Source organism: Mandrillus leucophaeus, unplaced genomic scaffold (assembly GCF_000951045.1).
Source record: "Mandrillus leucophaeus isolate KB7577 unplaced genomic scaffold, Mleu.le_1.0 Scaffold29, whole genome shotgun sequence".
In the NCBI taxonomy this organism is placed as follows: Eukaryota; Metazoa; Chordata; class Mammalia; order Primates; family Cercopithecidae; genus Mandrillus; species Mandrillus leucophaeus.
In genome coordinates this window covers 2,442,173-2,457,023 of record NW_012103031.1, presented here as the reverse complement: position 1 = coordinate 2,457,023, position 14,851 = coordinate 2,442,173, and the positions used below count along the sequence as shown (strand labels likewise).

Here is a 14,851-nt window from a genome sequence, read left to right as displayed (position 1 = left end):
TCTTTGGTATCCCGAGCGTCCAGATCTGCCTCTGTCCCCAGGAGGTATCGCATACCCATTAGCTGGGTGAAAAGTCAAGCCTGGGTTGGAAATTCATGTTGCGATTATCTTCCTGCCTGAAAGGAGGTCCTTTTCCAGGTATTTGGGAGGAGCCAGTCACTACCTGGAGCGGACTCTCTCCTCGCCAAGCCCATTGACAAGCAGCACACAGACACTGTGGTGAACTTCCTCATCCGCGTGGCCTGTCAGGTATGGGATCCGAGTGCCTTGTGTTAGGGCTTCTGCAGACTGGAGGCTACTGACTAATGCCCCAGGAGGTTATCTGTGACCGTTTCGTCAAAAAAGATACAGACAAACCAAGGTCTGCGAGCTGGTTCTGTCATTTTCATACCACATGCACTTGATTTTGTGGCAGGTTAACATTTCCTAAATCTACCTATGTCTTATAATTGATATATATATATATATATTTTTTTTTTTTTGAATTGGAGTCTCGCTTTGTTGCCCAGGCTGGAGTGCAGTGGTGCGATCTTGGCTCACTGCAACTTCGACTCAGGTTCAAGCGATTCTCCTCCCTCAGCCTCCTGAGTTGCTGGGATTATAGGCACCCGCCACCACGCCCAGCTAATTTTTGTATTTTTGGTAGAGATGGGGTTTCACCACGTTGGCCAGGCTGGTCTCGAACTCCTGACCTCAAGTGATCCGTCCACCTTGGCCTCCCAAAGTGCTGGGATTGCGGGCATGAGTCACTGTGCCCAGCCTGATATGATTTTTTTAAAAAGCCTTTCACTCTTTCAGTGGTAATAAAATAATGCTGTGCCTTCTAATTGACGGCATGTTAGCATTGGTGGAATATGGTAGACCGTGATCTCGGCTGATCGTTTAACTTCCAGGTGTTTTTTTTGCATCCTTAAGATGGGAATGGTACACAATTCAGTAAAGGATGAGATGATCCAACCTACAGAAAGAATGGACATTTAGCAGTTTCAGTGCTTTAATAACTTGGGTTTATTTATCATTCATATCAATCTGTATCTTCATAGAATTTTTGGAAATTCATTTCTGAAACTTTATATTTCGAAAAACCATTGTAAATGAAATTTTCCTAAATTTTAAGTTCTTATTCCTGTTAAACAAAATAGTATATCTTACAGTTCTGTTGAGAATCTCCAAGTACTGAAAAGGATCTGCTGAGTACCTAACCAATAGATAATTCCTTGCCTCCCTGCAATGTGCAGGGAGGTCCTATGGGGAGCCAGCAGGGCCCACAAGCCATTGCAGGCCACCACAGATGCGCTGCAGAGGAGGGAGCCGTGAGGGGTCACGAGTCAGGCTGGTTGGGGAAGGTGTCCAACTGTGTGGAGGTCAGACGGAAAAGGGGTGGCTATGAGGTGAAGATCTGAGACAGCCAGGTGCAAGGGCCCGGGCACAGTTGAAACATGCTGTCACTGGAATGACTGTAAACTCGGATGCAGTGAAATACCAGCTGTAACTAGGATGAATTCCTAGGTTAATGACAACACCAACACGGCGGGGTCCCCTGGGGAGGTGCTCTCTCGCCGGTGTGTGAACCTTCTGAAGACCGCGTTGCGGCCAGACATGTGGCCCAAGTCTGAACTCAAGCTGCAGTGGTTCGACAAGCTGCTGATGACTGTGGTGAGTTCTAGTGTGTGAAGGGCCAGGGCAGGGCCACCAAGGCCACTAGCGGATACTGTCACCTGGGCAGGGACTGGACGTTTGTGGATCACTCTGAGCCTGACCCCTAAGCCCCAAATCTCCTGTCCCTTTTGCCAGTCGTGGCCTCTCCCTTGTTGCCCTCCCCTGCTGATACCAGGGAGAGAGTTTGACTAATAGATGATGGCTTTGCTCTTGAGGCTTGAGAAGTTCGAGACCAGTCTGAGCAGCATAGTGAGATCCCAACTCTACAAAAGAGAAGAGAGAAAATTAGCTGGGCATGATGGTGTGAGCTTGTAGTCCCAGCTACTCAGAAGAGGCTAAAGCAGGAGGGTTGGCTGAAGCTGGGAGGTTGAGGCTGCCGTGAGCTGTGATTGGTGTCACTGCAATACAGCTTGGGAGACAGAGCAAGCAAGACCTGGTCTCTTAAAAAAAAAAAAAAAAAGAAAGAAAGACTATGGCTTCGGAACTTGAGCTCTCACGCTGGCCCCAACTACACATAGGAGTGTTTAACCTTAATACAGTCGTCTTGCATTTTGTGGACTCGTTCCTAAAACTTACCTACCATTTGGCTTGGGATAAGCATTTTCAGCTGACTGTTGCAACAACCTTTAGGATGAGCTTTGGATTTTTAAAACAGATTTTAATGATAGAGCTATAATTTGTTATTAGGAGCTAGTCCCAAAATGCTAACTATTTTATTTTGGTGGCTGTTTTTTGGCTTATAAAAACCTTGATCCTGTACTTTTCTGGTGGCAACAAAAGCTATTTTCTTGCCTTATCCAGATTTGTTTTTCTAGCTCTTGATAGGATTTGGAAACCTTTACTACTGAGGTTATAAAACCTATTGCAAGCACTTGTTATTCTGGACTACGGAGACCATGTTGCTTGTATTTGACCTCTGCTATGAACCATGAACTGTGTCTTCTATTTTATCCCGTTTCTTTGGTTTGTTTTTATTAGTTTTTAGTGCTGCCATCATCTGTTAGTTGATTCCATGATACGTAGTTTGAAAGATGCTTCTCTTTGGAAAGATGTTTGTTTTTTGTTTTTGTTTCATTTTTTTGAGACAGTCTCACTCTGTCGACCAGGCTAGAGAGCAGTGGCACAATCTCGGTTCACTGCAACCTCCTCCTCCTGGTCTCAAGCGATTCTCATGCCTCAGCCTCCTAAGTAGCTGAGACTACAGGCATGTGCCACCATGCCTGGCTTTTTTGTGTGTGTGTGTGTTTTTAGTAGAGACAGGGTTTTGCCACGTTGACCAGGCTGGCCTCAAGTGATCCATCCACTTCAGCCTCCCAAACTGCTGGGATTACAGGCGTGAGCCACTGAGCCCAGCCTGGAAGGATATTTGTATTTTTATATCTTAAGAAAATGGGAAGAGAAAAGCAAAATTCATTGCAGGAACTTTTTTAGAATTTTATCAATTTCAAGATGTTAATATTGTTTATTATAGAATATTAATATTTTAATGAGTCTTTTTAAAAGAGTTTGAGTACATATTTAAAGTGATTTTATAAAGTAATCATACTTGTAAAATCCGGTTGTCATTCTCTAGTGGTTTTTTTACTTAGTCTCCAAATAATTAATCCAGTGCTAGATTTCGCCAGATCTTGTTTCTAGAATTTGTTGTCGTTGAGTGTTCGTTTCCTCTGTGAGTGGCCTGTGTTCTCCATTCCAGGAGCAGCCAAACCAAGTGAACTATGGGAATATCTGCACGGGACTAGAAGTGCTGAGCTTCCTGCTAACTGTCCTGCAGTCCCCAGCCATCCTCAGTAGCTTTAAACCCCTGCAGCGTGGAATCGCCGCCTGTATGACCTGTGGAAACACCAAGGTGTTGCGAGCCGTCCACAGCCTTCTCTCACGCCTCATGAGCATTTTCCCAACGGAGCCGAGTATGTGGCCTTCCCACCGGTGCTTTTCTTTCAGAGTGGTCAGTGGGCGCGCTTGCTGTGAGAGCACTCATCCTCCAGTTACTGTGTCGAGCGCTTTGTTTTTGCTTTCCTTTCTACTTGACGTGGAGACATAGAATGGGCCGGGCGCGGTGGCTCACACCTGTAATCCCAGCACTTTGGGAGGCCAAGGTGGGCGGATCACCTGAGGTCAGGAGTTCGAGACCAGCCTGATCGATGTGGAGAAGCCCTGTCTCTACTAAAAATACAAATTTAGCCGGGTGTGGTGGTGCACACCTGTAATCCCAGCTACTCAGGAGGCTGAGGCAGGAGAATCGCTTGAACCCAGGAGGTGGAGGTTGCGGTGGGCCGAGATCACGCCATTGCAATCCAGCCTGGTCAACAAGAGCAAAACTCTGTCTCAAAAAAAACATAGAATGGCAGCTGTCATTGAATTTTGTCGGCTTTGGAAATTCAGTTCTTCATCAGTTGAACATTATTTTTTTAAGCTACTAAAGAGAAGTCAATTTAAAATATTAAAGTATTCAAATGTTGAACATTTGGCAGGATCAAATTTTAGCATATTATAAATAAGTATATTTCAAGGAGATTCTGTTAGGTTTTTTGAGTATTCTGCACATAGCTGTGTAGAATGGGAACCAGCCTAGAGGTGAGGCCCATACCCTCCTGCAGGGAGAGAAGTGCCTGTGCCAATCCCTCCTGATACCCAAGCAGCCAGCATTCAGTCCCTGGCATCAGCACTGGTGGGCCCACGAGCCCTAACCACAGTGCCTGGGTCCCCACCCTGTAGGTACTTCCAGTGTGGCCTCCAAGTATGAAGAGCTGGAGTGCCTCTACGCAGCTGTTGGAAAGGTCATCTATGAAGGGCTCACCAACTACGAGAAGGCCACCAACGCCAATCCCTCCCAGCTCTTTGGTGAGTGTGCGTCTGTCCTGGTGTTCGTGGTGGCTCAGTTTGGCATCTGTCCCTGCACACTGGATGTGCTTCCCTTTTGGGAAGGGGCTCTGGTTGTTGGGCAGAGCTTTGAGCCGCTGCATTGTTCAGGTGTCTGTTGCCTGGGGCCCTCAAGGCTGCCGTCTCCTGTAGACCACCCCCCTTGGCCGATGCTTGCTCTATGCTCCCTCCTCAGCCTCCAGCACAGGCTTTGGTGTGAGGGATGTTGCCAGGGTGTGTGTGACTTGCCACCCTGGTGTCACCCCAGTGTCACACTAAACAGGCACCGCAAGAGCTACATGAGAATGTGTGGACTCTGCCTTTCACCACCAGCCCGCCTGTGAGTCAACCACTCACAAGATGAGAACTTGTCCCATCTCATTGCTTAGGCTCTGGCTGGCCCAGGTGAGACAGAAACTGCCTCCCTCCTTAGGTGATCAGGGCAGCTGGGTCACTCTGGCCCCAGGTACGCAGGAGTCAGATTTATAGATGTGCCCTCAGCTTTGTGGCAGACACATGTCTTTGATCCTAGACTTCGGGTTAGTGCCTCAAAATTTATTTTCTCCTTTAATTACATATTCATTGGGTGAAATTTTGAAAATACAAATGAAGGAATACTAAGTAGAAGTCACCTGTCAGGCTCTCTTCCCAATAGCAATCAGTTCCAGTATTTTAGAGTGATGATCGTGTTCTATACACATGTATACAAATACCTATATAGATAGCCCTTGTTAGGCAAACGCTAGTCTGCATTTGCCAACTGAATGTATTTGGATGAGTTCCTTGCTCCAGACTTGCCAGAAGCTAAGGGAATTTGGTTAAAATGGTGTCCCTTGCTCTCTTAGCTTGCTCTCTCTCTTCAGACAGCAGCCAGGTGCGGAGAGTGAGGAGTGCTTCTGGGTCTTTTTCTAAGTAGGGTCACCCTGCAGAAGATCCCAGCTTTCATCCCAGGGCAGCACAAATGTCTTCTTCCGCTGCTCATTCTCTGGAGGACTCTCGTTGAGAAGGGCTGACCTCATGGGCCCTGCCTCCCTCCCTCCTCTGTGGGGTATCAAAGGCCAGGGGCAGCCTCAGGGTAAGGTGGGCCTGGGGAGTTGACCACACCGTCGTCACCGTGCTGGATCTGGGGTGTAGTCTCCGCCATCTGCTCCATAGAGGAAAGCACGGCACTCGGGAACCACAGGGTATACCCCGTTTCCGTCACTGTCATCAACTGTCATGGGTTGCCTGGGTTACAACCGGGCTGGTCGTATGTTGACTGCTCTGGTTAAGAATTGGTCTTTTAACAAAGCTAGCCTGAAATCACCTCGTAACTGGCAAACACTCTTTGGTTGATCCATGAATACAGATTTAAAGTTTAATGAGTAGGGCCGGGTGCAGTAGCTCATGCCTATTAATCCCAGCACTTTGGGAGGCTGAGGCAGGCGAATTACTTGAGCTCAGGAGTTTGAGACCAGCCTGGCCAACATGGCGAAACCCTGTCTCTACTAAAAATACAAAAATTAGCCGGGCATGGTGGCAGGCGCCTGTAATCCCACCTACTCGGGAGGCTGAGGCAGGAGAAGTGCTTGAACCCCGGAGGCAGAAGTTGCAGTGAGCCGAGATTACTGCACTCCAGCCTGGGCCACAGAGCGAGACTTGACATCAAAAAAAAAAAAGTTTAATGCATAGGTCAAAATCAAGGTGATTGTCACAATGCCGATTATGAAAGATAATTCTTCCATACACTCGGTGTTTCTGTTCTAGTATTGGCTTTGCTGATTTTTATTGATCTTAGGCCGTTTTTCAGAATGAAGTGCAAATTGAATTCGAAGATAGTTGACATGTCCTCTAGATGGCTGGATTTTTTGAAAAAGGTTTTCTTCCTCTTTTTCTTATTTTTCCCAAACCTATTATAGGACTAAAAACTTAGGGTAATTTGCCATAACCCAAAAATAAAATCCAGAACTCAAGGTAAGAATGTTGTTTCTGCTGAAGCACAAAAATCATTTCTCATTCATGGTGATTTGAACTAGTTGAGAATTAGGAGTGAAAATACAATGTTTCATTCAGAATGTAGCATGAGCCATGTAAAAGCTCACAGTGTTGACACTGGGATTAACTATGCCTTTGTTAGAATACGTTGTTTTAAATAATGCGTTGCTTTCACTCCATTTTTCGTGGTGGTTACTGTTCTGTAAAACACCTGGCAATTTCTACATTTTAGGGACCCTTATGATCCTCAAGTCTGCCTGCAGCAACAACCCCAGCTACATAGACCGGCTGATCTCCGTCTTTATGCGCTCCCTGCAGAAAATGGTCCGGGAGCATTTAAACCCTCAGGCAGCATCGGGAAGCACCGAAGCCACCTCAGGTGATGTGCTGGCCACTGGGGGCCTTTCCTCAGACTCTGATGAACAGAGAACAGACTCTGTTGTGCAGGCTAGGACTGAACTCTAAAGGGAATGTGCGTTCACCAAGTCCTGTTGTTTGGTTGTAATTCATTACCATTTGCTCTTCAGTGTAGGAGTTTAAAAAACAACTCATTGTTAAAAATTGACTGTTATTAAGCTGGGTGTGGTGGCACACATGTGGTCCCAGCTCCTCAGCGGGCTGAGGCAAGAGGATTGCTTGAGGCCCAGAGTTAGAGGCTGCTGTGAGCTGTGATCACGCCTGTGAATAGCCACTGCACTCAGTCAGTGCAAAAGATTGAGACTTTCTCGCTCTCTCTCACCCGCACGCACGCGCACACACACACTCCTACGTAGTTTTAAAATCTGCGAATGTAAGAACACAGAAATTTAAAAATAGTTGGCCTTTTATATGCTGCATTCACCACTGAGAGTTACCAGTGCTTACTATGAAACAGAGATTGCTTAATCAGAGTTGCTGTTTCTGAAGAGTTAAGTCACAGGTTCCAGAGCTGAGCAGTGGGCTCCTGGAATCTGGATGCTATGTGGAGGTATGGGGCTGCCTGGCAGGGGCTGTGGTGGGCCTAGCTTCTGGGTGCACCTCAGAGTACAGGGGCCATGATTAGGACTTCAGAGCTGGGTGTGGAGAGGCCAGGGCCGCCTGCACTGGTCCATCAGTTCCCTCATCCCTCTCCCTGCGGATAGGGCTACACTTTCAAGATGCACATAAGAACGTATGAGTGCTTCAAATCCCAGAGCTCTAGTTGCAGGAGAAAACATTGAGGGGGAAAATGGGCAGAACCCAGCATGCCAGGCGAGGCTGAGTGGCTACCTGTTTAAATCAATGTGTAGAGACCCCTGGGTTTGTTCTTTCTTGGGGCAAGCAGGTACAAGCGAGCTGGTGATGCTGAGTCTGGAGCTGGTGAAGACACGCCTGGCAGTGATGAGCATGGAGATGCGGAAGAACTTCATCCAGGCCATCCTGACATCCCTCATCGAAAAATCACCAGATGCCAAAATCCTCCGGGCTGTGGTCAAAATCGTGGAAGAATGGGTCAAGAATAACTCCCCTATGGCAGCCAATCAGGTGAGCGGGGACGGTGTGCCATGTGATCTCCCTTTCAATAAAAGAAAATTCAAGCCTCAACTTCTTGGTCTTTCTGAAACTTGAAGCAAAACATTCTTGTCTGCTGTAATTGCACTCACAGCATCTTTTCTTGATTAAGATGGATTTTTGCCTGTAATCCCAGCACTTTGGGAGGCCGAGGCGGGCAGATCACGCAGGAGATCGAGACCATCCTGGCTAACACGGTGAAACCCCGTCTCTACTAAAAATACAAAAAATTAGCCAGGTGTGGTGGTGGGCACCTGTAGTCCCAGTTACTCGGGAGGCTGAGGCAGGAGAATGGCGTGAACCTGGGAGGTGGACCTTGCAGTGAGCCGAGATCACGCCACTGTACTCCAGCCTGGGCAACAGAGCGAGACTCCTTTCCAAAAAAAAAAAAGGATTTTTTCAGTGCAATTAACAGATGTTAAATAGAAACTGAGTTGCTCATCTTAATGTGGCTTTGCTCCTCTTAAAATGTTAAATGAAGACTCACTTCTGTTATCCCAGCACCTTGGGAGGCCGAGGCAGGCAGATCACTTGAGATCAGGAGTTTGAGACCAGCCTGGCCAACATGGTGAAACCTCGTCTCTACTAAGAATATAAAAATTAGCCAGATGTGGTGGCACATGCCTGTAATCCCAGCTGCTCAGGAGGCTGAGGCAGGAGAATCGCTTGAATCCAGGAGGCAGAGATTGCAGTGAGCCAAGATCACACCACTGCACTCCAGCCTGGGCATCACGGCGAGAGACTTAGGAAAAAAAAAAAAAGTTAAATGAACCTTGTTACCTTTTTATGGCAATAAAGATAAGACAAATAATACTAAAAGTAATAATAGAGACTATCATTTCACTTAGTGAGATGCTTGCAAACTTCTGATTTGTTTTATAATTTATAGTTGCTTTCTTTCTAAAATGAGCTGTAGCCCCTATGAAAATTGTATTGGCATGTCTTGATTTTAAGCATCCAAAGATAAAGCCATCTTTGCCTTACTGTTTAGGAATGACCTTGTTTTATTGTGCTTGACAAAATTGTAGGAGCTTAAAAAATACTAAAGCAGATGGTTGAAATACTTTTAACTGCATCTTTTCTCAAATTTCATACAGACACCTACACTCCGGGAGAAGTCCATTTTGCTTGTGAAGATGATGACCTACATAGAGAAACGCTTTCCGGAAGACCTTGAATTAAATGCCCAGTTTTTAGATCTTGTTAACTATGTCTACAGGTAATTACAGCAATTAATCAAGTATTACATGTATTGGTCCTTAATGTGCTCCCGGCGAGCCAGCCATGAGTTTAATCTTTTACTCATACCTAAGTTTAAAATATTCATTTAAATACTAAATTGTGTGACCTACTTTGGTGTCATTAAAGGACCTTTTGTTGTAATGCTGCATGAGCCTGCCACGATTTATAAGATACCCTTGGTTTTCCTAGTGGCATTTCAGCAAGTTCACGTCCGCATCCACCTGTTTCTGCTTGTTTGCATATGGCTTGGGGGAGTCCATCGTCTTGTTTCTCTCTGACTCGGTGTTACAGGGATGAGACGCTCTCTGGCAGCGAGCTGACGGCGAAACTTGAGCCTGCCTTTCTCTCTGGGCTGCGCTGTGCGCAGCCACTCATCAGGGCAAAGTTTTTCGAGGTTTTTGACAACTCCATGAAACGTCGTGTCTATGAGCGCCTGCTATATGTGACCTGTTCGCAGAACTGGGAAGCCATGGGGAACCACTTCTGGATCAAGCAGTGCATTGAGGTAGGAAGACTCGGCTCACATCTGTGGCCAGGGGGCAGCTGTGGGTTTTCTGAGTGGGGGCTCCAAAGCCAGGAGGTGTTCACACACACTGAGATGAACTGGAAATCTCCAGCACAAACCTGCTTCTGATCTCTAGGAAGAAATAAAGACTTCAGGGCAAGCGTTTCAGTGCCAGGCACTGGGTCAGGTGCTAAAAATACAGAGAGAGACGAGATATTGGCTGTGGCAGGTCCATGTGAATTGGTCAGGGGAAGGGCACAAGCCAGGAGTCCTCTACTCCCTCCTTCCTTTGCCCCTGAGCATCTGCTCCCTCACTGCGGGTGACAGTTCAGGGCCCACTGGACACCGCCATCTCTCATTAGGACGATGGGAACTGTTTCCTTAGTGTTCAACCACCTCCCCTCCTACTGATAAATTTTCTCTGTTGTTACAAAATTATTCTTAATAAAGCAGGTAACCATACTCTTTCCATTGTGCGTGGCATAAAATCCAGCCTGCAGGCTATGGTCCCCAGGTGACTGGCCCCCCGCCTCTCTCTGCATCCCCATCTCATCTCTCTCTCCCTCTAGCATCCGTCTCCAGTGTGCTGGCCTTCTGTGTTCTTGAACTTGCCTCACTCTTGCTACTCAGGCTAATGTGCAGCTCCCTTTAATTCCGTCAGTCCACCCTGTTTCCTGGTCACGTTACCACAGTGAGCACGTGCCTGGCTGTGTCCTTCCCTCTGACACTTCAGCTCCTTGAGGCAGGGGACACCATCTCTGTGCAATCGACAGATGAGGCTGCAGGGCCTCCATGACACCCAGTGGGTGCTCAGGGAATATTTGCCCAAGATGGCAAGAGTGGCGTAGCCAGGCAGTGTGCGCATGGCCCATGGGGAAGCATGGTGGAGTGGGGAGTGGCCCAAATCCAGAGGCAGGCAGGAGCTTCAGTACGTCACGGAGGGGCTGGTGACTCACACGGGGGAGCCTGCGCTGTCGCCTGAGGCTGCGGGAAGCCATGGGTGGGTGGACCGGGGTAAAGGGCCACTGTGTGGAAAGAGATGGTTCAGGAGGACGAGTCCAGGGTTGAGGTGGGAGCAGGCACTGCCTAGGTGTTCAGGAGTTAAGAGTGGCAGGGCCTGGCGTGTGCTATGAGTGAAACAGAGGTCTTCTGTATGTGGACAGTGCCTTGGAGGGGATGGAGGAGAAAAAGCCCATCTGGTCGAGGAGAGGTGGGAAAAGGTGCTGAGCTCATACTTGTACCTGCAGAGTCAGAGGTGCCCAAGTGAGGGGCATCTGGGAGATAAGTCTAGATGCCCTGAATGCCACACGCATGCCTTGGTTCTGTCTCCTTTCCGCACCCCTTGCAGCTGCTCCTGGCTGTGTGTGAGAAGAGCACCCCCATTGGCACCAGCTGCCAAGGAGCCATGCTCCCATCCATCACCAACGTCATCAACCTGGCCGATAGCCATGACCGTGCCGCCTTCGCCATGGTCACGCATGTCAAGCAAGAGCCCCGGGAGCGGGAGAACAGCGAGTCTAAAGAGGAGGTGAGGCCCTGCACCCCACGGGCAGAATCCCAGAGAGGAGGTGAGGCCCCGTGCCCCATGGGCAGAATCCTCGGTCCTGCAGAAGAAGTTTTTGTATCAGCTTTAGATTTATTTCGGGCATGAACAAGGTATAAAAACCTGTATACCTGAAAGCTCCGAATGTGGTACCTAAGTTCAGCTAGGTTTTTTTTTTTAATTAGTTAGAATTGAGAAGCATCTTGCACTGCCATTTGGTTTCGAGATGGATCACATTACCATGAGATAGTACTGTTGAGAACAGAACATTTCCCTGTGCTGTGATTTTTCTCTCCGGGTGAGAAAAGCCCGTGTTCATTACAGAAAGCGCTGCCTGGGGGAGTGCTGCCTGTCACATAGGGGCTGGGGCTCTAGTTGGTTCCTGCAGCAGCCTACTCAGAACCCATGTCTCTGCTTAGTCCCAGGACAGGCAGCAGGGAGCCTTTGCTCCTCCAAGAACCTGTCCCAAGGCTGATGCCTTAGTCTTGGTGGCTCTCTGTCCTTCATGAAGAAGTGGCTGCCACTGTTCCTGGCAGGGATTTTTGTAGACTGTGTCTCCTTAAGGTCGTTGGTTTTTGGAGGCTCAGCCCGCATGGAGGCTGCGTCTTAGGAGACAGTCACCTCGTGCTGCAGGCGGGCCCGGCACCCTCTTTGTTCGAAAAGGGATGGTGCATTCCCTCTTCCATGAGCAGGATGTCTACTCATTAACCATTGTTAAATTAAGTTTTTTTCCTGTTGCTGGAACACTAGATTATCTGGGCGCTTGGCCTTCTCTTCCTGTGTGAAATAAATTGCCAACTCTGAAGGTCTTCGTTTTCAAGGGCACACACCAAATTGTTGATACCTGACTTCAAGGAGTAGTTTGAGTGTTGACTGACTTCTCCAAACCTTCAGACAGAAATAAGGTGTATTCCTTTCTGGGAAGAGTCATATAAAACATTGCACCAGCAACACGCTCCGCTGTGGCCCGGAGGCGATCTCAGTCTGAGCAAGCCAGGCGGCTGGGCGACCGTGTTGCATTTTGAGAAATGATAGACTCTGATTCCATTAGTCTTTATTATTTTTACTGTTTAAAGTTGATTCTTTTAAATTTTGCTGTTCACAACCCAAATATGAAAGCACAGTGGTGGCTTCTTTATAGTTATTTTTTAAGAGAGAGAGATCTGGTCTAGTTAATCCGGGTTTTATTTTAGGATGGAAGATTATTTAAAGACTTGCACACTTCCAGGAAATGAACACAAATTTTACTCGCCAAAATTGTAACAAGAGGAGGTGTGTTTATTGGCTTTTCTTGAAGGCTTTGACTTTTTGGTTTTGCTTGCTGCTTTGTTTCTTAGGATGTAGAGATAGACATTGAACTAGCTCCTGGGGATCAGACTAGCACACCCAAAACCAAAGAACTTTCGGAAAAGGACATTGGAAACCAGCTGCACATGCTAACCAACAGGCACGACAAGTTTCTGGACACCCTCCGAGAGGTGAAGGTCTGTATGCAGCTTGAAAAGGATTCATTGCTTTCCTCCCATGGATGGTTGAAAGCCTAAATCAGGATCATTCCACAGCAGTGTAACTTTTTCTGTTTCTTTCCTTTTTCTTTTTGAGATGAGATGTTGCTCTGTCACCCAGCCTGGAGTGTAGTGGCACAGTCACACCTCACTGTGGCCTCAGTCTCCAGGGCTCAATCGATCCTCCCACCTCAGCCTCCCAGGTAGCTGGGACCACAGACATGAGCTGCCACGCCCAGCTAATTTGTTAATTTCTTAGTAGACACAGGGTCTTGATATGCTGCTCAGACTGGTCTTGGACTCCTGGACTCAAGTGATCCACCCAACTTGGCCTCCCAAAATGCTGGGATTACAGGCGTGAACCAGAGATTTGGGAGTGTCACAGTGTCTTATAGGAGAAAATAGGAAAAAAATTAATTTCTCCACCACCATCTCTTAAAAGAAACAGTAACACTGTGTACAAAAAATGTGTGAGGAGACATAATAATGTTGGATTATTTTTCAATTGCACTAAAAGAGGAGAAAATGAGAAATTAATTTGCTAAATCAAGCCCACTTTGTGGAGTGGGGGCCTCCAGGTGCGTTTGTGTTTGAAATCTAGCCAGGTAGAGACTCTCTAGCTTCTGCAAACTCTCAGGGAAATAACGGGTCTGACTGGTTTTACGTCATGACTGTGAAGGACTGGTTGAAGCGCCACGTACCAGGTTACTTTTGATAAGGAGGTGTTTTTCTGTTCTTTCAAGAGCTGGGTGGTTATTCTAATTATTCTGTTCATATCAGGAGCTAGGTGGGAAAAAAGCATGAACTACTTCTCACAAGTGACTTTTACATTAGAATCTTTTGGTGACCTGTGCTGAACTTGTGCGTGGGATCAGTCTTTGAACTTGTACCTGAGTGACACCAGTGTCATCTTAGATAAGCACCCCTCTTGCTTTTCTGTGGTATGGAGCGGGAAGCAGAGCAGCCTGATAGATGTGAGTGATAGCTCTCATGTCATGGGCCAGGTACTTCTTTTGTTTGTTTGTTTCAGACAGGGTCTCACTCTATTGCTCAGGCTGGAGTGCAGTGGCACGATCTCCACTCACAGCAACCTCTGTCTTCCAGGTTCTAGCAGTTCTCCTGCCTAAGCCTCCCGAGTAGCTGGGATTGCAGGTGCCTGCTACCACACCTGGCCAATTTTTATATTTTTAGTAGAGACAGGGTTTCACCATGTTGGCCAGGCTGATCTTGAACTCCTGACCTCAGGTGATCTGCCTACCTCAGCCTCCCAAAGTGCTGGGATTACAGGCACCTTAATAGACCCCTGTCCCTACTGCTGCCACCACCAGAAAAAAGAGCTGTAAGTACATGTCCTGAAGCCCAAAGGCTGCCTTTGGCTGATGGTCACCATGACACATCACCTCGTCGTCAGCTGCCTGCGCCTCAGTTTTATCCTCAGCGCCTGGTGGGAGTGCCATCAGGAGAGGTGGTTCCAGCAGTACATCATGTGAGGGGTAGGGATATTTGGTTTTACTCATTAAGATTTTTGTCTTGGTTGAATTGGTCACCGCTGTACACCTCCACGTCCTCTGTGGGGCTGTGGCTGCTCTCTGGATGGTGGCTGGGTTAGACCAGATGTGGCTGAGAATCTTGGCAAATCTCACGGAGAATCTTGCCTGCAGGTGTCCCCATGGTCTTCTCTTAATCTGAGGCTTCATAGCCTGAGTCTCAGGGCCCATCTGTGTCACTCTTTGTAAGAGGATTGCTCAGGCCAGAGCTGCAGATGTCGTCAGCCATACTGTGCCTAGGTGTGTGTCACAGAGGAGAGCCTCGAACTCAGTGCCCAGCACAGGTGGGCACACCATTGCCCCTGAGCCCCGTGTGCCACCCGCTTGCTGCATGTCCTTGGGCTGCTCTGACAGGGTATGCCCACCTTTTAGCAGGGTGTGGCTCTCAGGGTACTTGGGTGCGACTTAATTCTTCCCTTCTCCTTGGGTTCTTCTGTGTCTTATTTTCCTCTTTCACCTTTTACATTTGATCTCATTTCGTCGT

General features: G+C 47.7%; 1 protein-coding gene across 1 annotated transcript in view; it reads left to right on the top strand.

Annotated features, from left to right (window-relative positions):
* TRRAP (transformation/transcription domain-associated protein) overlaps positions 1 to 14,851 on the top strand; it is a 132,900-nt gene that overhangs the window by 77,936 nt on the left and 40,113 nt on the right. The window contains exons 43-52 of the mRNA XM_011985836.1: positions 139 to 249; positions 1,510 to 1,656; positions 3,356 to 3,569; positions 4,378 to 4,503; positions 6,728 to 6,874; positions 7,799 to 7,998; positions 9,123 to 9,244; positions 9,559 to 9,772; positions 11,121 to 11,300; positions 12,653 to 12,799. Of these exons, the coding sequence (XP_011841226.1) occupies positions 139 to 249; positions 1,510 to 1,656; positions 3,356 to 3,569; positions 4,378 to 4,503; positions 6,728 to 6,874; positions 7,799 to 7,998; positions 9,123 to 9,244; positions 9,559 to 9,772; positions 11,121 to 11,300; positions 12,653 to 12,799 (1,608 nt within the window). The remainder of the gene's footprint in view (positions 1 to 138; positions 250 to 1,509; positions 1,657 to 3,355; positions 3,570 to 4,377; positions 4,504 to 6,727; positions 6,875 to 7,798; positions 7,999 to 9,122; positions 9,245 to 9,558; positions 9,773 to 11,120; positions 11,301 to 12,652; positions 12,800 to 14,851) is intronic.